General features: G+C 38.1%; 2 protein-coding genes across 7 annotated transcripts in view; one reads left to right on the forward strand and one right to left on the reverse strand.

The window, feature by feature from the left end:
* Positions 1-21,073, forward strand: part of PUS10 (pseudouridine synthase 10) — a 70,780-nt gene extending 49,707 nt beyond the window's left edge. For 4 of the 5 annotated variants that reach the window (XM_023618401.2, XM_023618399.2, XM_014731154.3 and 1 more), the window contains 10 exons: positions 2,098-2,162; positions 3,578-3,663; positions 4,987-5,112; positions 9,168-9,224; positions 10,086-10,162; positions 10,256-10,311; positions 11,634-11,751; positions 14,055-14,197; positions 16,883-16,982; positions 19,077-20,583. In XM_023618401.2, coding sequence (XP_023474169.1) covers positions 2,098-2,162; positions 3,578-3,663; positions 4,987-5,112; positions 9,168-9,224; positions 10,086-10,162; positions 10,256-10,311; positions 11,634-11,751; positions 14,055-14,197; positions 16,883-16,982; positions 19,077-19,115 — 867 coding nt within the window. In that variant the 3' untranslated portion in view covers positions 19,116-20,583. Of the gene's footprint in view, positions 1-2,097; positions 2,163-3,577; positions 3,664-4,986; positions 5,113-9,167; positions 9,225-10,085; positions 10,163-10,255; positions 10,312-11,633; positions 11,752-14,054; positions 14,198-16,882; positions 16,983-19,076 lie in introns of all 5 variants that reach the window. The other variant, NM_001346586.1, reaches the window with a different exon arrangement.
* A 2,033-nt stretch (positions 21,074-23,106) lies between these two features.
* The window catches only part of REL (REL proto-oncogene, NF-kB subunit), a 34,556-nt gene continuing 31,455 nt past the window's right edge, over positions 23,107-26,207 (reverse strand). For both annotated transcript variants that reach the window (XM_014731153.3, XM_005599961.4), the window contains one exon: positions 23,107-26,109. In XM_014731153.3, the coding sequence (XP_014586639.1) occupies positions 25,313-26,109 (797 nt within the window). In that variant the 3' untranslated portion in view covers positions 23,107-25,312. The remainder of the gene's footprint in view (positions 26,110-26,207) is intronic.

The following is a 26,207-nucleotide window of genomic DNA, read 5'->3' on the forward strand; positions in this document are numbered from 1 at the left end:
TTTTTTCTGAGCTGGATATTCAAATTAACAACAAAAAGGATGTGCATTAGAAATGTGGCAATCTATTATACTAGGAATCAGTCTTCAAATATTTCCATTTGCTACATTTATGTTTATTTGTTTCAACTCTCAACATCTATGCATCTGGCTAGGAAATTGTAACACACAAACACTGTCTTCTAGGTTGTTCCCCTGGTGATGTTAAATTTAGAATCAGTGTTTCAGTGATGTTTCTGTTACCCCTTTGGGGAAATCTGACTTTTAGATTTTAATCCCCAAATTACATCATCTGGGAAAATTTGTGGTAAGTATCAGCAGCATTCCAAACTTTTGTCTAATATCCCTTTTCTAGAAATTAGTGTTTTAAAAATATAATCCAAAGCAAATTATTTTATTTAGGACAGTCCTGAATTAATATAGCCTATTTCAGGCTACATTTGCAAAAGGGCATTTTATTCAAACTGCCCTTTCCCAACTCATGTGAGCTGGTCTTCATGTTAGTGAGCAAATTAATTAGCATGTACTTTTAGTTTCTTTTATGCCAGGATACAATGACATGGCACGATATTGGCAAGCTTTCACACCCCAGTTATTTAGCTCATTCTGTACAGAGACTCAGGCATTCTCAGTTTTACTGACATTGATTTTGCTATTGTAGTTGTTAAAAAGAATCTAAGTTTATTGTCAGAGATACATCTGTTCGTCTTTCTTCTTGCTTTGACTTGCTTTGCTAGGCCTTTTATAACTGGAAGGCAAAGTTTCTAACATTTGCTGAATGCCCTGTGCGGAAATAATTGGAAATGCAGACCAAGCCTAAAGCAGTGCTTCCCTCCTTTTCTCACATCTTGATACACTGAAAACATTACCATGTTTGTTCCAAACCCTGAGGTTAACAGATGAAGTTGCTCTAAGTTGGAAGCGGTAGGCCTGGGGGTTCCCACTGTCCCAGGCCCTGCCCCTCAGCCCTTGTGAACTAAAGGGATCGACATCTTGGCACAACTGTAGCTCACTGCTCTGCCATACCAGTTGGGAAGCTCTGCCCAAATGACCTGTAAGCTGTATTTGTATTGAAGATCTTGTTCTATTTTTTATCTTTGAGGAAATACACAGGTACCAGCATCAAATAATAGACTAAGGAAATTTTTGTCAAAGCATCATAGACACCACACCATTTGGCCAGTAGGTGTTGTATAGTCTTAACTGTAGTTTTCCTGCCTCATGTCTGGGAATAAATCGAATGACCGTTTGAGATTCTTTCAGGCCTAAGATTTCATAGCTAAACAAACAGGCACTTAATTTTCAGTTCTAACCCTATGACACCTTGGCGTTCCCCAGAATATGGTTGAGAAAATCATTACTTTGATGATAAACTGTTGAGATACTTATATTGTGCCCCTTTTCAGTCAAGTGTAATTTTTTCATAACAAGAAATAATTATGATTTATCATAGTAAGCCATGTATATATACACTAATCTGTATGTCTGCCATGTGGTTTGGCTTTTCTTATTTAAAAAAATCCAAAGTGGGACGTTTATTGTAGATGCCCTTCTATTCAGTGTAGTAGATTTGTTTACTTTGTCTCTGGCTGGGGAGTGATGTTACATTGCTAGATGCCAGGACAGGTTGATTGGCTCTGCTGTTACCCCTTACCCTGGCTGCCAACACCTAAATTATATACTGTGGCCCCTGAAAGGATGTAGGGTAGAAAAGGTAGATGGGTCAATCTAAACTCCTTTTGTGGTCTGGCAAAAAATATTCAAAGCACATCTCCTGCAATGTCGTCGTTTCTGTATTTGAAGAATACCACATTTTGAGGGGAGTGGGACAATGCAGTGAAGAAGACATGTTCTGCTAGATCCAGCTGGTGTGACAGGCACAGACTCGATTGAAGAGAAGGGTTCTAGGGGTATGCTGATTGCAGAACTGACAGGATGAATGCTTACGTTTTACTTATTTTCTTTAAGCTATTAAGTATTTTTCCCTTTTAAGTATGATTTAAAATGATATAATTTCTCCTACTGCATTCTCTGTTTCACCTCTGATGTTTTCTTATCTAGGCGATAAAATGTCTTTTCTTTTCATTTTACCCTATATAGTCAGTATTCACTAGAATGGCAGTTATGAAAGCTTTGAATAAGATAAAAGAAGAGGATTTCCGCAAGTAAGTAAAAGGACACAAACAAGGGAGCATCATGGAATTTTAGAGTAAAGGGAATGTTAGAGATAATCTGAATTATCTCTAAGACAAGACTGGATGTATTTCAGGGACCAGGATTGTGTCTTAGTCATCGTTATATCCCCAATGCATGACTCAGTACCTGGCAAGTAGTGGTGTTCAATAAATGTTTGTCAAATTAACGTTTGAATTTATTAATCAACTCCACCTTCTTTATTTTTTAGAAGAGGATATTGAGGTCCAAAGAGGGAGTTGACTTGCCTAAGATTATCAATTGGGTAATACAGAGTGGACATAGAGCCAGTTTCCTGACTCTCCAGCCCAGTGCTAGTCCCATTACATCCCTAATCCTGTATTTCCTGGTATTGTCCATCTCCAGAAAAGGGAAAAGAAGGCTCATGAGTTTCTTCACTTGTTAAAATATGCTGAAATACAATAAACCTTATATTTTAATTCTCAGTATGTTTATTTTATTTAATAAAATGTTATCATAGTTATCCTTCAGAATATCCTTGAATAAATTTCAAATAATGAAAGTTATGAGGAAGATTTTGTACACTCTACTGACTAAAAACAAGTCTCAGAATGGAAATATTTTTGTTAAATTTTAGAAAGTAAAGACAGTTACTCTCTACAAGCAATAGTTCCGGAGTTTCTAAGTGATTTCTTTGTTAAGACATCTTGGGAAACTGAATGAAATTCTCAAGCCATGAATTTGAGATTAAGTCCACATCTAGTCATTTATAGCTTGCCTCCAGTTTGTGGCTTTGGAAGTTCCCAGAGCGTAGACAGAGAATAAAGCCATACATGCTCTTCCCTGTCTGTCCTAGTTTGGATTGAAGTTTCTTAGCTAAAAGGGCAGAGTCTGCACATTCTACTTTTCCTGGCTCTGTTGTCTAATTCCCAAGGTCGTAATTGGAATGAGAAAGAAAAAGAGAGAAAAATGGTGGAGTACCCTCCCGCAGGTGGGCCTTACTCATGTGACCAGTCTCTCACTGCACACCAGCTTTATCCCAACGATTGAGGATTTGGTAAGCTAGCAGCAAGTGTTCATGGATAGCAAAATGTCTAAAGAACCTGGGAAGGCTTCTACTTCCTACGTATGGATTTTTCTCCCAAATCTCAAGGCTGTTAGAAATTATCATCTGGGAACATGAGGCCTCCTGAGCATGAAGGGTGGTAGCAGAGCCCTGATTTACTTAATGCCACTCTCATGGATTAAAAGTGGTGCTCTAGAGGCCTAAAAGACCCTTGTGGTTCCGAAGCTTAAAGTTAGGGAGAGGCTTAGTCCTTAAGGGACTTAGGCTGTGTGTGTCTCAGACAATGCTGATGCATCATAGTTATGTGGGTCAGTTTCATGTTTGGAAAATAGTAGCTGTAACATTTATTTTGTTTTGCAGGCAGTTTCCTTGTCCTCCAAACTCACCAAAGGCTGTCTGTACTGTTCTTGAAATTGAGTGTGCTCATGGTGCTGTTTTTGTGGCTGGTAAAATATTTAGTCTAGAATATACTTGCACTGTCAACTTTCTTTTCTGAAAAACTCAACTGACTCCTCTTCTGTTTCCTCCTTATTATTGTTCTTAGGTTCTGATTAGTTAACTCTTCTAAGAACTAGAACTGATAGCCAAGCTTATTTTAGGTTTAGGCATTCTTAAGGATCACTGAGGAGATTTGTTATTTTAAAATGTCGCGCCAAAGGGAAATGACACTTCCCAGGTTTTAATAGTTTTCATCAGAGATGGCCAAGTAGGAATGTGGGTAGATATAGAGACTCAAAACAGGTCAGGAGAAACAGCTGCGGAGAGGATGTTTTATATGAAAGCCAACTTGAAAAAATAATTTTATTATCTGCAAAATGACTAAACACTTGGTTTCTGCCTGAAAAAAATATTGTTGCATTGACTTTCCCAAGAGGTAATCTGGCAGACAGTTTTTGTTTTGAAAGCTACAGCTGTTTCATAGTAATAGCTGAAAGGAAATTGTTCTTTAGTCTTGACTATAACACCCTGCCCTGGGGTAATGAAAGCTACCTGCCTTAGCATTGCTTTATTCATAAAGCAGTGAGTCATTCTGTTAGGGTTTTTTTTTTTTTAATTGCAAAAACTTCAAAATTTCCTATATTTGAACTCTTTGGAATATATTATCACCAATGACTATTACATCGAAAGTATTATTAATCAGGTGTAAAAAGAGTAGTTGCTGTTTTTAAAAAAAAAGATCCTTGGTGTGTTCTGTAATATTTCACTTGTCCAGTCGGACAACTGGATTAATAAATATATGGAGCATTCCTTTAGAACTCATTTGATGATTCATATCATGTCTTTAGAAATCTCTTCTATTGTTAGCTGAAATCTTTTCATTTAATTACCTATGTCTATGTGCTGGCTCCCCCAATTAGTTTGTAAGTTAGTCAAAGGCTAAGCCTTGTTTTATATCATAGCACTTAGGATATTGGCACTTAATAAATAGTTGTTGCTTGGCGCTGGCCCGTTGGCGCAGCGGTTAAGTTCTCACGTTCTGCTTTGGTGGCTGGGGGCCCACCGGTTCGGATCCTGGGTGCGGACATGGCACAGCTTGGCAAGCCATGCTGTGGTAGGCATCCCACATATAAAACAGAGGAAGATGGGCATGGATGTTAGCTCAGGGCCAGGCTTCCTCAGCAAAGAGAGGGGGATTGGCAGCAGATGTTAGCTCAGGGCTAATCTTCCTTAAAAAAAATAAAAATAAATAAATAGTTGTTGCTTCTCTTTTTATCCTATTGTGTCAAAATCACACCATTCCATCCGAGCTACTTCTATTTCTTTGGCAGGGAGATATAATAAGTACTCCAGGAATCTTCCGCAAACTCCTTGGATAATTGATGGAGAAAGGAAGCTGGAATCTTCAGTGGAAGAATTAATTTCAGATCATCTTTTGACAACATTCAAAGCAGAGAGTAAGTATTGTAATATTCGTATGTTAACTGTATTGTCATTCATGAATGGATTTATCAGAGGTAGTAGGAAGGTTTTTATATTTTGTAAATCACCCAAGTTTGGCTGACCCCTTACCTGGCAGGTTCCCATGAACAGAGATCGCCATGTCCTGAGCTCCTCTGACCTGGGCTGGATTTGAGCCAAGGTGCCAAAGGATTTCTTTCTTATTTCAAGATGACTGCACTTTCCTGGACAAATTCAAAACAATTGAAACTACTTTAATAAATGCAGTTAAGCTCTGACCTTGGGACACCTTAGCCGCTTTTTGGGAGTATGAGTAAATTAAAACACAACTTCCACGTCCAGTGCTTGTTCAAGGATAATCACTGGCAAATGCCTGGATTCCATCTTAACCACTAATATGTCTTGGGATAAAGTTCAGGCCTAGAGAAAATAGATCAACAGCCACCATTTTACAAAGACTTAATGGCAGTTGTGTTGTATTTTAATTTCCTAGGTATTAATCAGCCCAGGTTTGTGGGATGAGTCAGATCCTGTCAGGTTTATGTTTTCTTTGTTTCAATAGGCCTGTCAGGTCAAAGGCAGCATAAAGGCTTGTGATTTCACCTAGGATTAGGCTACAGGAAAGGGACTAAGATTTCAATCGCAGGAAATCTCGTTGTACATCAGGAAAAACTGTAGGCGGTGAGTAAACATATCACTCTTTGGAAGGGGTCTCCTAGCATAATTAGAACACCTTTTTTGAGAGACCAGCTAGACATTCATCCTTCTCTCTGAAAAACCTTAAGACCAGCCTGCTTTGGGAATGACAAGCAGATGATCTAGGTGAAATATGGCTGTCCTTTCCAGCTCTCTGTTTGTCAAGAGGAAAGAGAAGCACTTCAAACCACATCCCTCTTATAATTTGTCACCTATCAGGTAGGTGGGCCCTTTTTTTAAGGGTCTTTAATAATTATTTTACTGAATGGAGAAAAGTAACCTAGCAACCTAATATTTTCCAAAATCTTAAAAGTGAAGACTCTGGCTATTGCCATGAGCTTTTAACTACTTAATTTAACATTTACACACTGGTTGTTCTCCTAAGACTTATCCAAGTTATGAAGAAGTGAAAATAAAGCTTTAGCACAAAAAGTCTCTTTTAAGCCCTTTTTTGGGGCCACCTCATTCCCTTTCTGTAAGAAGATTCAAGAGACTTTCAGTTCTGATTAGTTGGTTCCCAAGAAAGCCCCGTTACCAGTAGGGCTGCAAGGGGCTTGGAAACAGCGGTATGTTTCCCCTTTGCAATCTTTCATGAAGGTGGTTTGTTACCATTTTCCATTTGAGGGGGAAATATCGTCCCAAAACTGAAAATAAAGCAAACTGTGTTTAGCATCTGTAATTGTGTGCTGAGGAAATTTATTGAGAGCCGCTTCAGAAAAAGCTGACCTCTGGGGCTCTGTGCTAACTGGCTCCTTGTCAGGGGATAACATCTTGTTCAAAATGCCTGATTAATAGCATCAATTTGCTAATCCTGTGCTTCTCAGGTATATTACTTGTTGTTTCTGTGGTTCACCTCTGAGGACTCTGGGAAGATGGTTCTGACTCGTATACCTCTACGTTTTACAGCTCTATGAAAATAAGTCAGTATTGCGTGAAGCAGCGAAGCTACTTATGTAAAGCCTCCTTCCCCTAAGTGGAAGACATAAACTTGTTTCTCAGTCACTTCACACGGGCACGTCATATTGTCTACTTGCTAATTCCCTAGCTAATGAGTAGTAAACTTTGACACACTCTCAAAATCAATGTGTCTAAGAAATTTTCCCCTAAAACTGGCCACTGACTCGCTACAACATAGACTCTAAACTCTTGATATTCGGAGGCCTTCATCATCTCTGCCCGTCTTTCAGTCCCATTGTCTGTCTGCCCCCAGGTATGAGGACCATTGTAGACGAGCTCATAGTTCTGATCATTCATCTGTTCCTTTGAGCAGGAGGCTCAAAGAGCTCACAAGATTAGGGGGATAAAATAAGGCATCATGTGAGTTTAGAAAATGCAACTAAATTTTAAACCTGTATTTCCTAATATTTAAGGCAGTGGCTCCTTTTCCTTTTTTGTCTGCTATTGTTCATGATTGCACATGAATAAAGTTTTGAAGTTTGCTCTCAAAAGCATTTCTCCATGTAGGGTCTAAATTTGAAACATTTTTTTCTAAAAGATATAATAAATACTCCTTTTCCCTTAGTCTAGATTTAATGTTTCTCTGGATTTCTCAAGAGCCTGGCTTTCAAAAAAGAAAAAAGGGAGCCTAGCTTTCTGCACTTCTTTCTTGTTGATAGGCTGGAGTTTGTGGGAAGCTTTATGGGCTAATTTATGAATCTCAGATTTCTGGTCTGATTTAGCCATTGCCAGTAGACCTATCTCTTTGTGTCCTGTTCATTCCCTCTCCCCACCCACCTCAGCTGCAGGTTATGGCTCAGTCACTGTGGATCCCCGCATTCCCTGATGACGTTGTGGCTGGTTTGGACATGGAGGTGGGCAGGTCTAAGACAAACCACAGCCCCAAGGAGTCAGTATCTTTCAGCTTCCCAGATGCCATTTCGAACTCTCCATTTAGCTACCCATCCCTGGTTAGCACTACTCTTGAGTCTATTGACACTGACTGGAAGCTACTGATGTTGCTTGTGGGTTTATTAGCAACTTGACGATGGAGTGTAAACATGGAATGGAGGGTTCTTTGGGACTTAAAGGTCTACGCAATCCTACTTTCTTCCTGGCCTACATTCCTGGAGGAGAGCCTGACCTTGTGCTCCTCATTGCTCAGTGTTAACACAGCACAGGTTACCCAGACTTCTGAGCCTAACTAACAACTTGATTCTAGGTCCACCTCAGATATCTAGCGCTTACCTAACCAGCCCTTGGTTGCTCCTTTCTGTGAGACCCACAGCTTTGGACCCTGTGGGGAAGAGAGGAGCCCACTTCACTCTGGCAGTGTGTGACAGACAACAGCTCGGAGCCTATGTTTCTAACAAGTGTTGGCCTTGTCTTGCTAAAGGGATTTCTTAAAGGTGAAGGAAGGCTAAACATCCTAGAAAGGAGGGCTAATCTTCAGTGTGGTTTTCATAGGACTTTTCAAGCCTTTTGGACTTCCTTTTTCCAAAATCTACATGGGACTTTTGAATATAAAATGTTTCTGGGGAGAAAAATGGCTGTCACAATGGTATATACCCTCCTTCCATTCCACCTTTCCCATCTATTCTTCCCCACAATCTTGTTCTTCATCTTGTGCTCTCCAAAGTATCTGGACTGTTGAGGAGTAAGTACGAACCTCTTAGTTCATATTGCAGTTGTGCTCCTAGTGCAGGAATGTTCCTGTGCTTTTCTTGTCCTAGCCCTGCCCGTTATATTATTGTCCATACCCCTCCACAAACGCTAAGCTCCGTGAGGATAAGGACAATGTCCATCTTGTTTGCCTTTGGCTACCCTGCATCTAGCAGAGTGCCTTGCACATACACCATGTAGGTATTGGTTCCTGAATGAATAAATCAGGTTGTGAGCCTGAGTTCTAGCCTTCAACCTCTACATTCAGAGACCTTAAACTTTATCACTCTAATGACTAAGCAGCGTTCCCAAAACATCCCAGCCTTTCCCAATCCCTCGTCCAAGAAGATTGGTCTTGCTTGTCCCTGAAGGCATGAGTCTGAGCTCTCCTGGCTGTCTTTGTGGTGGTGCAGTATAGATGGTGGTTAAGAGACTCTGGGGACCCGCCTGGTGGTGCAGCGGTTAAGTGCGCACATTCTGCTTCTTGGCGGCCGGGGGTTTGCCGGTTTGGATCCCGGGTGCGGACATGGCACCACTTGGCAAGCCATGCTGTGGCAGGCATCCCACATATAAAGTAGAGGAAGATGGGCTTGGATGTTAGCTCAGGGACAGTCTTCCTCAGCAAAAAAAAGAGGAGGATTATCTTGGGATTATCCTGTAGATTGTTCAAGACAAATTGGGTTTCTACCAAAGGGTGGGAATGAGAGTCTTAGGGCTAATATGTCTCTGATTTTTTTTCTTAATCTGCTTTCCAAAGGTTTTAATTTTTCATCCTCTGGAAGAGAAGACGTGGATGTGAGAACATTAGGAAATGGTAAGATTGCAACAGCATCACTTGATTAGAACTAACTTTCAGATTATCACCCTTTTCCAACAGCGGGTTTACTGTAGTCAGTCAAAATCAAAGTGGGCAGAAGATCTCAGCTTCTCCAAGTGAGGAAACTTTGTGGATTATGGAGCTACCTTTATAAATTATATGATTGTGTTTTAACAAGAATCGTTTCTTCAGGGGCCATCTTATTATTGCATACCTGTAGGTTATAAGGGACTTTTATGTGCATTAGCAAGGAAATGCCTGATTTTGTCCAAAATTTTGGTTATTAATTGTTCCACTTAATAACATTCCAGTAGTACCAGTACAGTTTTCAAAAAGCACATCTTCATTTAAAAGTGATTCTGCTTTCTTAGCCATTATTTCTCTCATTTTACATTGTTGAATTACAAGAAAGATGATGAGAGTTAATCCTGAGCTATCGGAGATTTATAGTCTGTTCCTCTCATGGAATCACAGCTTTTCCATTTTGCTGGTGGATTAGGCTAGGAGGATGGCCTGCAACTTGGTAGACCTGGGCATTGCTACATGTGACGTTACATTAGTGGAACCAAGTCAATTAGCGGTTGTTTGGATTTTATTTTGTAATTAACACAGGCTTGTTCATGGACCTTTGGGAAAGCAGTCATTTTCACATATTGCCCATGCTGGGGTTTAGCAGCCCCCAAAAAGCCTCTTGATTGTTTTCACACATTCTTCCCTCCCCCAGATGTAGTCATGTCACTAAACTTTCAGTCCTCTAGAGCGCAACTCGTTTTTTCACACCTCCTAACCCTCTTGCATTAGCCCAAATGTTAACTCCATCAACACGTTTCTGTTTCATGACGGGGTGTGTGCTGCCAGGAAGGCCCTTTGCAATTGAGCTGGTGAATCCTCATAGAGTACATTTCACTTCACAAGAAATTAAGGAACTTCAGCAGGTAAACCACTTCATGACATGGAAATCGTCATGTTTCTGCAACTCTGTAACTGAACTAGAGTTGCTAATTGTTTCTCTTTTTCTGCTACTACAGAAAATTAATAACTCATCTAACAAAATCCAAGTCCGTGACTTACAGCTTGTTACAAGGTAAGGGTAGGCTCACTCACTGGTAATGATTTCAAAAGGGATGTTTTGTTTGTAGATCATGTATCTGATAAGGGAATTGTATCCAGAATATATAAAGAACTCTTACAACTCAACAGTAAGAAAGCCAATTGAAAATGGGGAAATGGGGGCCGGCCCGGTGGTGCAGCGGTTAAGTGCACACGTTCTGCTTTGGCGGCCTGGGGTTCCCCAGTACGGATCCCGGATGTGGACATGGCACCCCTTGGCAAGCCATGCTGTGGTAGGCATCCCACATATAAAGTAGAGGAAGATGGGCATGGATGTTAGCTCAGGGCCCGTCTTCCTCAATAAAAAGAGGAGAATTGGCAGCAGTTAGCTCAGGGCTAATCTTCCTAAAAAATAAATAAATAAATAAATAAAAATAAAATAAAAAATGGGGAAATGAAGAAAAGATTAAATGGACATTTCTCCAACGAGGATATACGAATAACCAATGAATACGTGAAAAAATGCTCAACGTCATTAATCATCAGGGAAATGCAAATCAAAACCACAATGAGATCCCGCTTCACATTGACTATGATGGCTATAATCAAAAAGGCAGAAAATAACAAGTGTTTGCAAGGATGTGGAGAAATTGGAACCCTCATACATTGCTGGTGGGATTGTAAGTGCAAACACTTTGGAAAACAGTTTGGCAGTTCCTCAAAAGGTTAAACATAGAGTCACCATATCATCTAGCAGTTCCACCTCTAGATACATGCCCTAAAGAAATGAAAATGTACATCCACACAAAGAATTCTACAGGCATATTCATGGTAGCATTATTCATAATAGCAAAAAAGTAGAAAAAAACCAAATGTCCAAGGATAAACAAAATGTGGTGTATTCATACAACGGAATACTACTCAGTAATAAAAAGGAATGAAGTACTGACACATGCTGCAACACGGATGAACCTTGAAACATTATGAAGTGGAAGAAGCCGACACCAGGCACCACGTACTGTATGATTCCATTTTATGTGAAATGTTCAGAGTAGGGAAGTCTATAGAGACAGAAAGTCAATTAGTGGTTGCCAAGGGCTGGGGGAAATAAGGAATGGGAAGTGACTGTGTGTGGGTATGGAGTTATTTTGGGGGGTGATGAAAGTATTCTAAAATTGTGGTGATAGCTGCACAACTTTATAAACACACTAAAAATCACTGAATTGTACAGTTAAAACAGGGGAATTGTATGTAAATTATATCTCAATAAGGCTATTTTTAAAGAAAGGGAAGTTTGGGGCAAGGCTTATGTGTTCCATATATTCAGACAAACTTTCTTTTATTGTTTTTGTTTAGAGAGGCAATAGGACATATGAAAGAAGGTGAAGAAGAAAAGACCAAGACCTACAGTGCCTTAATATGGACAAATAAAGCAATACAGAAGAAAGACATTGACTTCCTAAATGATGTAAAGGTAGTTAAGTGCTGCAATTCTTTTTATTTTTCTACTGCCTATAAAAGAGTCCTTTGTCTTCTAGTTTATTACCTGCAAGTCACAGAGCATGGGCTTTGGGGCCTGTGAGACCTGGTTTCAAATTCTGGCTTTGCTATTTACTGATTGAATGACTGGGCAATTCCTCTAACCCATTTGAGAGGCAGTGTTGCTAGTGATTAAGAACCTTACTCTGAGGACAGATTGCCCGGGTGCAAATCCTGGATCTGCGTTTCTTAGTTGTGTGACTTTGGACAAGTTTGTTAGCCTCTTATGCTTCAATTTCTTAATCTATAAGATTAGTTAGAAGAATTAAATGAGTTTAGTCATATAAAGCACTTAGAACAGTATCTGGCACATAGAAAATACTCAGCAATGCTATTGTTAGATTTGGCCATCTGTGAAAAGGAAATATAAAATAGAGTTTATCTAATAGAATTGATGCTCAGATTAACTGCATAAATAAAACATGTTATAAGTAAACAAAACAGGATAATATATGTAGAGTACAAATATCTTGGCATATGCTAGGTTTTCCTTCACGTGAGCATGTCATTGTAAAGGGTCTGCCTGTTCATTTGCATATTTCTTCCCACCTCTCCCCACCTCTTCCTGTAAAGATAATTTACTTTCAAACGCAAGGAATGAGCATAAACGGGCACAAAAATGTATATAGTTATCACAATATTGTTTAAATGGGCAATATTTTCTAATAATCTAGATGCCCTACTCGAGGGGACTGGTTTGTCTATGGCTTGTCTGTGTGATGGACTGTTACTACCCAGCTGTTAGAAATTATGTGGTAGATGAATATTTATTGACAAAGGAAAATGTTCCTGATAAATGCAAAGGGGAAAAAAACAAGCTATAAGAGTATATAGAGGGTTATTACATTGTGATTTAAACACACATACATACATATGACTGTGTAGAAAACAAATTGTATGGTAAAAGATACCACAAACAGGATTTATGCTTCCATTGACTGGCTCAAGGGTCAGAGTCCTGGGAGTGACTGGATGTAAAGGAAACAGGAGAAGAGCACTCCTTACATAGTCACTCATTTAAGGGCCAGCTGTTTCTGTACTCCATAGTGGGGGCCATATCTTTACAGATTCTTTAATAGTTCAGCCTTATCCTTCTTTCAGTCTTTTTCACCAGAGAAATGTCAGACCTTATGGAGACAGCTTATCTCGTCAGAACAAAGTGCTTCTAAAATCAATTATAGAATCATAAAACCCATGACTTAGGAAAGGCTGTTGACTCGCTGCTCTGATAAAAGCAGTCACACCGTTTCAAGTGTAGTCTTTGTCAGAACTTGCTCTTTCTTTCTTAGTGGAGAACTTGATGGAGGGGAGCCCAGACAGAAACCTCTCTTTCCTTAGCATGGCTTAAGGCACTCACTAATCATGTAAATTAGGAAGGAGTTGTTCCAACAAGAAGTTGGAGAGGATTCAAAGTTCTTAGGAACCTACATTTCTGGTTAGGCCCAATATCTCTTTTGAAACTTGGAATTAGTGGGCCTTTTACAATATTAACCTCTGTTTCTCATTTTATATCTTGTGACATAAAAGGAAATCTCTAATTGTGAGAAAAATAAGGCTGTGTCCCTATAAAATCTGAATTGTAACTTGAACTGGTCTAACAAATATTGAGAGGCCCTGTGTTATTGTACACACTTATTGTAATTATTATATCGAAACACTACCCTAAATATTGATACAACTATTAATTTTCCAGATATATCCTTTCATGAACCAAATAAATACCCCTGTAAATAAGTGTATGTTTCTCCCTAAAACATGCAGACTATCCATACGCACAAGTGATGCTGATGTCCTGCCTTCTACAGACATTTCTCACCTCAATCTGAAATCCCCACTATTAGGTCACTCTGTTGGGTTAAGAAAAAAAGGGTGAGAACATGTCTTCCAGAAGAGCTCTGGTAAAGTAAAGGGCAGGATGGAATTCCAGAGTCCAAATCAATTTGTTAAATATTACAGCAAAAGAGACCTTGGGATCATTTTACTTCAAAGCCTTTTTTATGGCATACTAGGACTCAGAAAATTAGTAATCACGGACTAGGCTATGAAAAGTCTCACAGAGTTTGAACTTTAGGTGATACAATTTATTATAATTTTAGTTAGTTTCTACCCTAACAACGATAGACAGGGTCCTCTAAAGAAAACGTCTGTGGTGAGCCAGTGTTGACAAAGGAGGTGCTAAGACAGCCTTCACTGGGCGGCAAAGCTGACTGCATGGTTCTGTATCATATCCTCCTCTAGGACTTAAAGATCGACCAGAAAACACCTCTACGGGTCCTTCACCGGAGGCCCCTGGCTGTGAGAACTCGCATCATTCACTCCATGGAGACTCGCTATGTGGATGAGCATCATTTCCGCCTCTATCTGAAAACTCAGGCTGGAACGTATCCTTTCACCTTCTGCATAGCAATAATCTAACCATAACCCTATCGGAGGAGTTCAGGCTGCCCTAGAAAATAGTTCAACTTGATCTAGGAGGGTAGGGAAACGATTAGGTTGGAGGAGAATCCATTTTGTTGTTGTTGTTTGGGGTGTTTTTTCCCCATTAAATTTGTATTTTTCAAAATGACATTTTAAACCTTGGAGCAGCAGCCAGTTTAACGTGAATTTTGAAATATTTACAGTGTCTCAGACAAAGCTGAGCATATAGTAAGTACTCAGGAAACACTTTTGATTGATTCATTTGCTGTCTTTACACATTTTGCCTGTCACATATTCATGACCACATTTGGGTCCTCCCAGCATTTCAAGCATTTGCCCCAGATGATTAAACACTGAGAGTAGTTGGGAATGGCCCTACTTTACATATTGATCTTCACCTTATTTGGCCACTGGCCCAAAACAAGAGAATAGTCCAAGGCTGATCACTTGTTCATAACCTATCCTGCTTTGTGAGGTTTTGTATCAGATCTGAGTTGCTGATTAAAATAGATCATGGAGCTGCCATAGTCTTAGCTTTAATTTACTTTTCAAAGGTGCTCCTATTTTTTGTTTGTTTCTTTCTTGGTTTTATATTATTTTGTGGTCTAATAGCATGAAGTGATAAAATGCCTTCTAGCTAGTATAAAACTGATGATATACTGGGGCTGGCCCATTGGCACAGTGGTTAAGTTTGCATGTTCTGCTTTGGTGGCCTGGAGTTCACCAGTTAGGATCCTGGGTGCGGACCTACACACCACTTGTCAAGCCATGCTGTGGCAGGTGTCCCACATAAAATAGAGGAAGATAGGCACAGATGTTAGCTCAGGGCCAATCTTCCTCAGCAAAAAAGAGGAGGATTGGCAGTAGATGTTAGCTCAGGGATAATCTTCCTCAAAAAAGAAAAACAACAAAAAACTAATGATATACTAATGGATATAAGGAAAAAAGTGTCAAGTTTTAATCACCAAATAGCATTCTCACTATATTGCTGTAATTAGTCTGCCTCTCCTTCCCTACCAACCTCCTCTCCCCTTCTTCTGCTGCCTCACCCCAGAAGTGACTGTGATTTATCCAGCTGAAACAGGTATAGCTTATTTACTCCTAAAATATCCTAAATTTTTGCAGTTTGGATCAAGCATGATCTCTTTATACCATAGTGGGCAGATCTTTGTATCTTTGTTGTTTGGAGCCCATTTGCTTATTGTAGATAGAATGTGGATGGAATTTCAAAGAAATCACAGATTTAAAAAAAAAACAAACTTTACCTAATCCCAGCTTTAGTTTTTCTGTGCTGGGAAGAAATGCAGTGGTCTTTTGGAGAAGCTAATGTCTCTTCAATCTCATTAAAATATTTGTAGAACCAGCTGTGTACATGTACTCAAGGTATTAGCAGGAAAGACTATTTGGTAAGGCTGTAGATACCACATAGTTACATGCAGAAGTACATGAATTTTTCACATATATTGCTCAGTACACTGAACTAGTTCATTTGACTTACACTTTGTCCCTCTGGGTATGAATAAGAAACACTCTGGACCCTTTGACAGGTTATTCTGGGGCTTTTTAGTCATCTTCCTTCATTATTGCTATTCAGAAGTAGCAGTCTCTAAAGAAAGTGAGAGAAAAAGAATGACAATTGTTGAGTAATTAAGAGTTTAGCAAACAAGAGAGTTACTAGATAATTACATGTCTTATGCTTGAGTCAAACATTTAGTGAAAGTCGAGTGAATAAACTTTCAGAAAGTGAGGACATAATATCAGCATATTATGGTGTTAATTTTTTATTTATCTGTAATAAACTTATCTTTCCTATTCAAGTTATATTAAATTTTTATACTAAGTGCTGGTTTATAGAATGCAACATAATGCTGAGTTGTTACTGAATGCTGGTAAAAACATCTTTCAGATAAATATTTTCTGAAGTAGAGTCCTGTGTAAGGAATGTTAGTCATCGTATTAATAACTAGGATTAGTCATTGACTTCAAAGTTTGAAGACCTATGAAGGAAACACAAAGTTGCCCCTTTAAAAAAAGAGAGAATTAAAATAATTCTCTTGCTAATCATGTTAACAAACAACTAGAACTTAGGTTCTTTGATAATCCTTCTGAAGGGCCTTCATCAAGACTAAATTAATATTCTCATTGTCCCTGCCATCGTATTGCCATTGTGTCACCAGGTCATGTTACAAGGAGAGCTATCATTGAGATCACTCTTTGTGTGACCCTGTGGAAACCTACCATCTGGCAGATGTCAGCTGCTGTTATTGAAAAATGGGATCAGAAAGATGACAAAATGCAAGTTGTGGCAAAAAAAAAAAGGCTAAGATTTTTTAGCATTGAACTACAGCTAATTTTAAAAATCCATACCCAAACCTTGGCACCTAGAGATGAGCTAAAGAAAAAAGAAAGTCATGACTTTTGGTAAATTTGATGGAGACTCAGGTCCCATATCCTCATGTTGGCTGCTAGGCTGGTAGGAACCGATTTGCCATGGCTTATTTTCTGAGACATCAAAAGTCATAGCTCAGAAATAACCTCTCTTTTGTAACATTTCTGCTTTTGTTTCTCATTTCCCTTTCACCTATCAAATCTCACCAAACAATTGGTACTGCCTGGCTATCTTCATTTCTTCCTTAAACAAATCCCAGCTACATTAAAGAGTTTGTACATGGAGACTTTGGGAGAACCAAGCCAAACATTGGCTCTCTGATGAATGTGACTGCAGACATTCTTGAGCTGGACGTTGAGGTACACTATTTTATTGTGAAAATGCTCATTTGCACATTGAATTCAGCTAAGGTTATGCTTTTTTTTTTTGGCACTAAGCCAAATAGTAGTGCTCACCTGCATGGGTGTTTGAAAATGGTCAAAATCTCACAGTAGCATTGTGTACTGCAGGGAGGGAATATCTTCAGAATTTTTATTTCTTTTTTAAAAATACAAGGTCTCATTTATGATCCTTGCAAATATATAGGTAATTTATTAACTGTGCTTTACATAGGGCATGAGATCTAAACCCTTAAACCAAGCAAGGAAATGAAGTTGTAAGTGTCCTTCATATATGTCCTATGGACTCCGGAGTTCATTCCCAGTCCTGTCTTGTTTTATCAAGAATTTAAGGCAGCCTACTCAGAAACATATATGCAGGTCTGGGGTAGAAAATAGGATGAGCCAATGGTTATTAATAAAAGCATTTCTATAAGGGACCCCTATGACATGAACCAAATTCTCTGCTCTTCTACTCTGAAGTGAAACAAGGTTATATTCTTAAGTAGTTAGAAGAATGGATAGAATGCATCTTTCAGGCAATTCTCCATAAATGTTTTTCCCATTTGAGCATCAGAAAGTATTGTCACAGGCTGTGCTCCTTGACAAATATCCGATTCGGAATAGAGTCCCTCCTCCCCCACCTCCAACAACAAAAATTTAGGACAGGCTAGCATTTTGCTCTTGGGAATACTATCAGTTATAAAAAGGAGTGGTTATAGTTGCCTAGTGTCAAAACAGCTATGATAATCAAATGATTGCTGGAGCATTATGACCTTACCAGCAATTCTCTTGAGTGCTTTCAGATTCGATTCTTATACAGCTCCTGCTGTGCAGCCAGTTGATAGCACTTTCAAGGTTGCAAGGAGCCTCCTCAGTAGGACTATCATGTTGAGGAAGACAGCCTGTTAAAGAAAATCCCAACTGCATGCATCTTTGATCTTAATTTTCAGAACAGCTTAGGAGTGTCAAGGAGTCACAGGCCAGTGTTCCTCAGCCCTGATTGTCCATTAGAGTCACCTGTGGAGCTTTTTAAACCCTCCCCTGCCCTCAACACATACAAGATTGTGATCAGTAATGTTAAGTTTTCAGGCTTGGGAAACTACCCGTTAGCTTATTTATGGGTGTTCGGTATATGGCTATATTCTGAAACAGAAGCAAAATATTTTCTTGGGATTTGTAAAAGATACACACACACACACCTGCAATAATTATTTGGGCTTTTCTAGTAAAATTTTTCTGAATCTAGTATGTGAAGTGACTCAGATTAATTTCAAAATCACTTTTAGTAAATCATTTCAGGTTTTAAACCTTAAGTCTCAAAAAACAACACAGGTACGGTGAATTAAAAAAAAAAACACTTTCTCAAATTCGGCTTTCTAGGGTAGTTAAGATGCGATTTCATATTCTAAGGCCTAGAACTTGATTATGAGGAGACAAAATAGTCTGCTATTGTAATTTTGTTATGACTTGAAGATCAAAGTTTTGTTCTACAAGAGCCAAACCAGGTTGAGCCGGGATGGATAAATTCAATTTTAAAAGAAACAAAAATTCTGCTGAAGTGATAGGCAAAGATCTTTAATCCTTTTCTAGTTCCAGGTGATCTTTCGTATTCACTTTTTTCACATTTAGTTGCTAACTTACAAACAAGACTATACGTTTATAGACTACTTGACTATTTGGTAAATACACGATGGGAAAATGAAAATGATCAGAGTAATAAAAGTTGCTGAAGCTTCTGAGGGCAAGTTGGTGTTGCCACCTGAATTTGTTTGCTACTTTACTCATAAATAAAATTTTAAACATTTAAATGTACTCTAGTCTCTTAACAGTCAAAATGCACAATTAGTAACCAGCTGAGTAACCAAATACTCAATGAATTCAGGAACAGGCCTCAGACCCAAGAATCCCATGTCCTAGAATGAATTTTAAAGTGTTAAACTGTGGTATTCAATAGCTCCTCAAATGCAGTTTCTTCTGCTGCATTATATTAAAAAGATGAAATGGATACAGCATTACCAGCAAATGCTTACTACAACACTAATATATTTTAATGACTTGTTTTCTTCCTTCTAGTCTGTAGATGTTGACTGGCCCCCTGCTCTCGATGACTAGCTTTCAAATGTGGAAACAAAGAGGAGAGTTCTCCTGGCACGATGTGGACATTCATTCAGCAAACACTGTAAAACGGCTGTTTACTCACCATAACGGTGTCTTGGAAACCATTTGGATCATGTTGATCTATATATTTTTTAATTGGTTGTAACATCTCAGGATCTATGTTAGTGTATATTGTGTTAAATTGTTCTAAGGATGTCTTATGATTTTTCTCGTTCCCTCTCCAACCCTCACAAGCCAAGCTATGAATAATGAAACCATTCTCTCTTAATTCTTTCATTTAGAGAGGTACGCAAACAGGTACATTCTTTGATAATCTGAGCTGTAATTTCTTTCAGCAGAATTTCCTTCCACAAGAGACATACCACCTTTAAAAATCATGTTCTAAATTTTTTAAATGATGTTGGTAAAAGTTATGTCTAGATTTATGCAGAACAGTATCCTATAATATTTTAAGATATCAAATGCAAATCTGACATCATTAATATTTTCCCAGTAAGCTTCAAGCAAGCTGTTACCAATAGATGTACTTTTGGTGTGATTTGTCACAAATCTTAATGACTTTAAGTTATTATTTTGACAATCTAAAATTGTCAATACATTTCCTGGGGAGGGAAAGTGAAACCTTAGGAATTGAGGCATACTATGGTAAGAGACTTTCATAAATCTTTTAAATAAGAGGACACAAGTGCCTTGAATAACTTCATTCCCAGGGATAAGGTTTTAAAAAATTGAGATTGTATTCCAGAGTGCTTCAATATATTATCCAATTTCAAACATCTTCATCAGGTAGATATTATCATCACCATTTTATAAATATGAAAACCAAAGAATAGAAATTAAATGATTTATCTAAAATTGTTAGTTACTTCCAGATCTAGGACTAGAAGTGAAGTTCCTTGGTCTCTAGGGTCCTTTCTAATAAACCTTATTATCGAGTACCTACCGTGAGAAGGAGCCACTGGAGGTTGTCATTTAAATGCACATAACCATGAGAATTGACTTTTGGAATTTAGATACCAAATCAAGTTTACCAAAATATAGCCCAAGTATATTTCATATGATCGCATATGATTACCATTTGTTCATAAGTTAATCATCAGTTGGTACTATGAAGAAGATAAACATCAAATAAGCAAAACCTAAAGAAAATGGATGGGTCATTAAAAGTTTCGGCAAGGAGTCTCATTAAAATTTCAGTTTTAAGTGTAATTTCCATTCCCTGATTCAACTATCTGAGCTTATTTTAGAACACACGTGACTTGGATAGTATTGGATTGCTCAGTTTCCCATCTCTCTATTAAGCATAGGTCATAGGTATTAAGATGTAGTATTCACTTTAGAAATCAGGAAAATGACATGAAGAAATTTCATATATGAATAAGGGCAAATAACTTTTTGACTATTTTCAATGCCAGAAAATGAGAAAGGGATAACAGAAATAAAGTTTTGATAAAAAAGGTAAGAACTTTTGTGTGAATGTTTCTCAGTTTCTGGGGAAATGTTGCTACATAAGAGATATAAATAATTGGGAAGATAGTCTTTTGCATGTTTCTTTTTGGCTCAGGGTTGAATTCAGTGGATCTGCAAAATGGAAGAATTAAGAAGCTCCATATTTAGTAAACTTAAATTAGAAGACTTTTATTTCTTAAATTTCTATTTCTGAGATTATACAAAATTTCAAGCAGAGTCCATTAGCTATACTTATTCCAAATGTTCATATGACATAGGTTGTTGAAAATTAACATAGGTCTTTGTTTTATGCAGAACTGGCAATATTAAGTAACCAGAGTACTATAGTTTCACTTTTGCCTATAAAAAAATATTTTGAAATTAGTTTTGTGATCTCCTTATAGATTTGTTTAAATTAAAAGTCTTTTAAATAACATTTAAGAGAAAGGGCCCTTTGTAATTCTTGGTATCTCTTTGTCCCAAATAGAGTTTGTAGCTTCATTTACGAAAAACGTCAACTCTGAATACCTGGAAAAGTACAAATAAATAAATAAATAAATACAGTTGGTAAAATGAAAACTTTCCCAAGTAAGCTAACTGGTTACATTTGCAAACTATGTGAAATACATTTAGAAGTTCCATTTCCAAAGAAAAACATCTTACATAGGCAGACCTTTTCTTTTGGAGCTTTATTCTTTGATTTTTAAGTCCATGTAAGAGAATGAACCTTGATGTATGCTTTGATTTTTAAAAATGGTAGCCTTTTTTATTGTGTAAAAAAGTACTACTTTTATGATGATATTTTTAATTTTTTCATTTTGAAATAATTTCAAATTTACAGGAAAGCTGCAAGAAAAGTACAAAGAACCTTTTCCCTGAACCTTTGAGCCAACAATGCCCCATCACCCCAAATACATTAGTGTGTAATTCCTACAAACAAGGACATTCTTCTACCTCACCACAACGTAACTATCAAAATCAGGAAATTAACACTAATGCTACTATTATCTAACCCACAGACCCCACTAGTTTCACCAATAGTCCCAACAATGTCCTACATAGTCAAGGGACCACACTCTGCATTTAGTCGTTACGTCTCTTTAGGTTCCACCAAACAGTGCATCTTCCCTTAACTTTTACTACTTTAACATTTTTTAAGATTTCAGGCCAGTTGCTTTGAAGATTGCTCCTCAATTTGGGTTTGCCTGATGTTTCCTTATTATGAGATTCAGGGTGGACATTGCTGGGAAGAATACCACAGAAGAGATACCATCTTCTTGTATCTTATCAAGTGTCACACAATTTTGGTTTGTGCAGTTACAGATGATTGGGCTTTGATCAGTTAATGCAGTGTCTGCAAAACTTCTCCCCTTTAATAGTTACTCTTTTTTCTCTTTAATAACTGCCTTGTAGAGAAACCATCAAACTTTCACCAATTTGTTTTAGCATTCATTGAAAGATTTTCATGTGACTCATTACAATGATTGTCAAATACTGATTTTCTAATTCCATCATTCTTTTGCATTTATTTGTTGGCATTCCACTGTAAAGTACAACTTATCCTTGTGGATTTGTGGCTTCCTATTTTATTCACTGGGTTATAATTTGTTACTGATATTTATTTTGATTTCTAAGTATCCATTTGACCAGGGGGGTGCCCCTTCAAGCTGGCTCCTGTGTCCTTCTGACATGTCCCCATCATTCTTGGAGCATGCTCCTACCTTCTAATACAAAGACACTCCAAGATCATCTTGTATTTCATCTGCACCAGTCTTGGAATGGGCTATTTCTCTAGGACGAACTGGCTCCTTTTAGTGGAAAATAATATTTAGAAGCCTATTTAGAAGCCTAAATATCTATGCATTAGGGCACTAGGTGTGCTCATTGCTCTTGTAGCATTGCTGGTCCCAAGCTCTCTCATAGCACATGTGGGCACACATGCAAGTGCACACACACACACACAATTACATCTATAATATTTCTTTATCTACATGTATTGAAAACTATGAGTTTATACCAGTACTTCCTATTCCAACCTTACTCTAGTTTTCTCCCTTTCCATATTTGTAATTCCTTTCCTTTAACAGAAAACTGGCTCACAATAGCCTTAATATATTTACTTAATAGATCAATCCCCCTCATAAATAACCAGTCTTCTATCGCTGCATCCTTATTCCAGGTCACCGAGATGCCCCTCCCTACTCCCCTCAAGTTCTCCTCAGGTTCCACACTGGACCACCACCTTCACCCCCTGTGGCAATACCTATTTGTACCTTGTCAGAATAAACTAATGACTTTTGTCCTGCATTACTCAGGAAGGGAGACAGGCAGGAAATAAGTCAGGAAGGCAGAAAATGAAAATCTTTTAAAAAGACATTTCAGTGCTCTACAAAATTATTTACATTTCAAAGGACAGTTACATATGCAAGTATATACAGCTGTAGCGTTCCATAAAAATACCTGATGTTTCTAAGCAACCAAAATTACCTTTCCCTATAAGGAAGATGCTATAAAGACGAAGAAAATCTCACTGATATTCTTAAATGGCAACAAAATTTTAATAAGAGTTTTAGATTTTTTTTCCATTTATTATATTACCAAGAAAAAAAGTCACTGTATACAAAGATATTACAAAGGTAATAAAATATTCTGTACAATAAAAGGCATTTTGACATTTTAAAAATGATTGTATGTTAACATCACACTTAACAATTAAATAATTCAATACCTGAGAACTTTTAAAAATTACCTTTTTCAGTCCCTCCAAATTCATTACAGTTATTAAGAAGCATACAAAAATACTTAAAACACTCAAAAAAAAAAATAGTGCGATTCTGCAGGATCTTAATTCATCACAGACTGGTATTTTTAAGTGCGGTCTTTTAAAACAGAAGTCATTTCTGAAGGGTTCATCTGGTCTGAACTATGCATTTAAGAACGTCCAATACCCAAAAACTTGCTTGTTTTCTTTTCCGTCTCATCGTAAAGAAATGGGGTCTAAAAACCTAAGTCTGGATGTGAAGGGAAGGAACATGAGGGTGTGCAGGAAAGATCTTTTTCCTTTCTTTTTAGGCTAGAGAAGACATTTCCCATATTTATACAGAGAAAAGAAGGACTAAATGGTGATGTGAGGATCCAGAAACAGGATAGGGGAGAAAGGAGGAGGGATCCAGTGCACAAGTAGAGTTTTGAAAGAAAGACTGTCACCTTTTCCTCAGATACGAAGAGTGGGGTGTTAGAAGAACAGGTGAAAGTGTAAATACATTTAGAGATAGAGGAGAAGCAGGTTGCCAAATGCTTTTTAAATTATAAAATAATTTCTATGATCAGTAAATAGCACCTGAAAAATGAAAACTCCATTGGAAATCTTCTAAAACACAGATGTAGCAGTACCCTTAATTCGGCTTACATAGAAGAAAACTGCAAAACAAGTCAACTGCTTATTTAATTAAAAAAAAAACCCATTTAGGGGCTGGCTTCATGGCAGAGCGGTTAAGTTCACGCGCTCCACTGCGGCGGTCCAGGGTTCGGATCCTGGGTGCGGACATGGCACCGCTCATCAGGCCATGTTGAGGCAGCATCCCACATCCCACAACTAGAAGAATCTGTGACTAAGATAGACAACGGGGGCGGCGGGGGGAAGCCCACATCAGAATAGGAGGGCCAACTGTATTCACTGTACTACACTATATTATATAAGGGAATTGAACATTATCAGATTTCAGTTATCTGCGGGGGCTCCTGGTACCAATCTCGCAAAGATACTGAGGGATAACTATAAACCTAAGAATCTGCAAGAAGCTTCAGAAAACCCCTTAGGGGTCACCTTGGCCCACAGGCCTCAAAAACTGTAATGAATTTATTTTTCCAATGGCATAGCCATTACAGGTTTTACCTTAAATTTGCTTGAAAGCAAATATCAGTTAATTCATTTAACTAAGAATATATTAATACATTATAAAAGAAATATAAAAAAGTATATTTGGAAAATGGGAGCTTGCTCTAACGCTCTCCCCTCAGTCTGTCCTGGGAAATGTGGTGGGACTCTAAAGACAGAATTCCCACTGTGAACAGTATCGGGTCACATGTTTCAAAAGAAGAAACAGTAAAGCCCTTTTAATTTCTATTTTGGAGTTTTCCTTTTATGACAGTTTCCAACTTTGTATTCTACATAACCAAAGTTTTTTTTTTTTAATAGAACAATTGATTTTATTCAATATTTAACATGTCACAGATTCATTATACACTTCTTATGGTCAAATAATAACTAAACCTAGGCTGAAATATTTACTGCTTTAAACAAACTTTCAGTGTATATAGGATTCCACAGGGCATCATAGCCTAGAAGTTCAGCCTGTGTGGATTTATCTACTCTTGAAGCAAAATCTTCTGTACACGCTGGACTTTGTCCAGCTCTTCCTGAAGTTGGGAAGTGAGTTCACCCGTCTTTCAGCTGCAGCTTCAGCACTGAGCATTCATCTTTCATCAGATCCTGAAAATTCTCTGCCAGCTAAACAAGGCACTCTGGAGCCAATACTACCTGTAGAGGAATCCCCTACATACCCGAAGTTTTACACTGCTCTCTGATAAATAAGTTTTTGGACTATCAGCCCTCAAAGATAAAACCAAAAAAATCCCAAACCCACGTTTATAGGCTTGGGCAGAGAAATAGAAAATGTTCATCTATATAGGTAAGATCAAAATGGTTGCAAATATTTAAATCTTGACTCACCATTTAAATCTTACAAGTTAACTGGAAAAAAGTCAAATGCAAATGAGTCGCTCAATTGCTCATTCTGCAGAGTGCCAATACCTGAATACTGACTACTTTGAACAAAACTATGACTGTTTGGATTAGTATCGTTTGATGGTCCTGACTCATTTATCATACTGTTATCTGCACAGTTGAAGTCAGATCCCTCAAATGCCTCTGACTGTGAAACAAAAGCAGTACTACTGGAACTGGCGCCTGCTGACATACTGGAAGAGGACATCTGATGGAGCTGTCTCAAGTCTCTTGGATGTAACACTGAATTACATGAGGGGTTTTCAAGAGTCACACTCACAAGTCTCGGATTATCAGTCTCCCTCATGCTGTCATTACTTGGCGTTATCATATTCACAGGGCAATTAGGCAGCATGTTGGCATCAGAAATACCATATAAGTCAGCTGGTGACATGGATGATGCTTCCACTCTGCCTATGTCATTAGTATTGTTATAAATGCAGGCATTAGAAGCATTCAAATCAGTCACAAGAGGTATTTCCAGGAATGGTGAGATACCTTGTGAATTAGAGGAAAGTGTCCCTGTTGAAAAACTACTCAGTGGATTTGTATTGACTGAGTGTGAGGTGGGGTGGGCCACTGACGACCAGCTTGAAGAAGGCTGAGGCACCATTGAGGGTATGGCTGGAGCATGATGTGACAATGCATTTGAGATGGATACAGATGAGGAATAGTAGGATTCTGTTTGACTTGAAACTCCTGAAGTCCTGGGCATTTCTGTCAAAACCGCACCATGAGAAAACAAGTTTGATTCTGTAGGGGGAAAGAAATGTATTTTTGTAAAACTGAAATGAACAAAATTACAAAAAGCATTATTTCTAAATTAAAACTGCACAAACACACTAATAAAA

Source organism: Equus caballus, chromosome 15, assembly GCF_041296265.1.
Source record: "Equus caballus isolate H_3958 breed thoroughbred chromosome 15, TB-T2T, whole genome shotgun sequence".
Classification (NCBI taxonomy): Eukaryota; Metazoa; Chordata; class Mammalia; order Perissodactyla; family Equidae; genus Equus; species Equus caballus.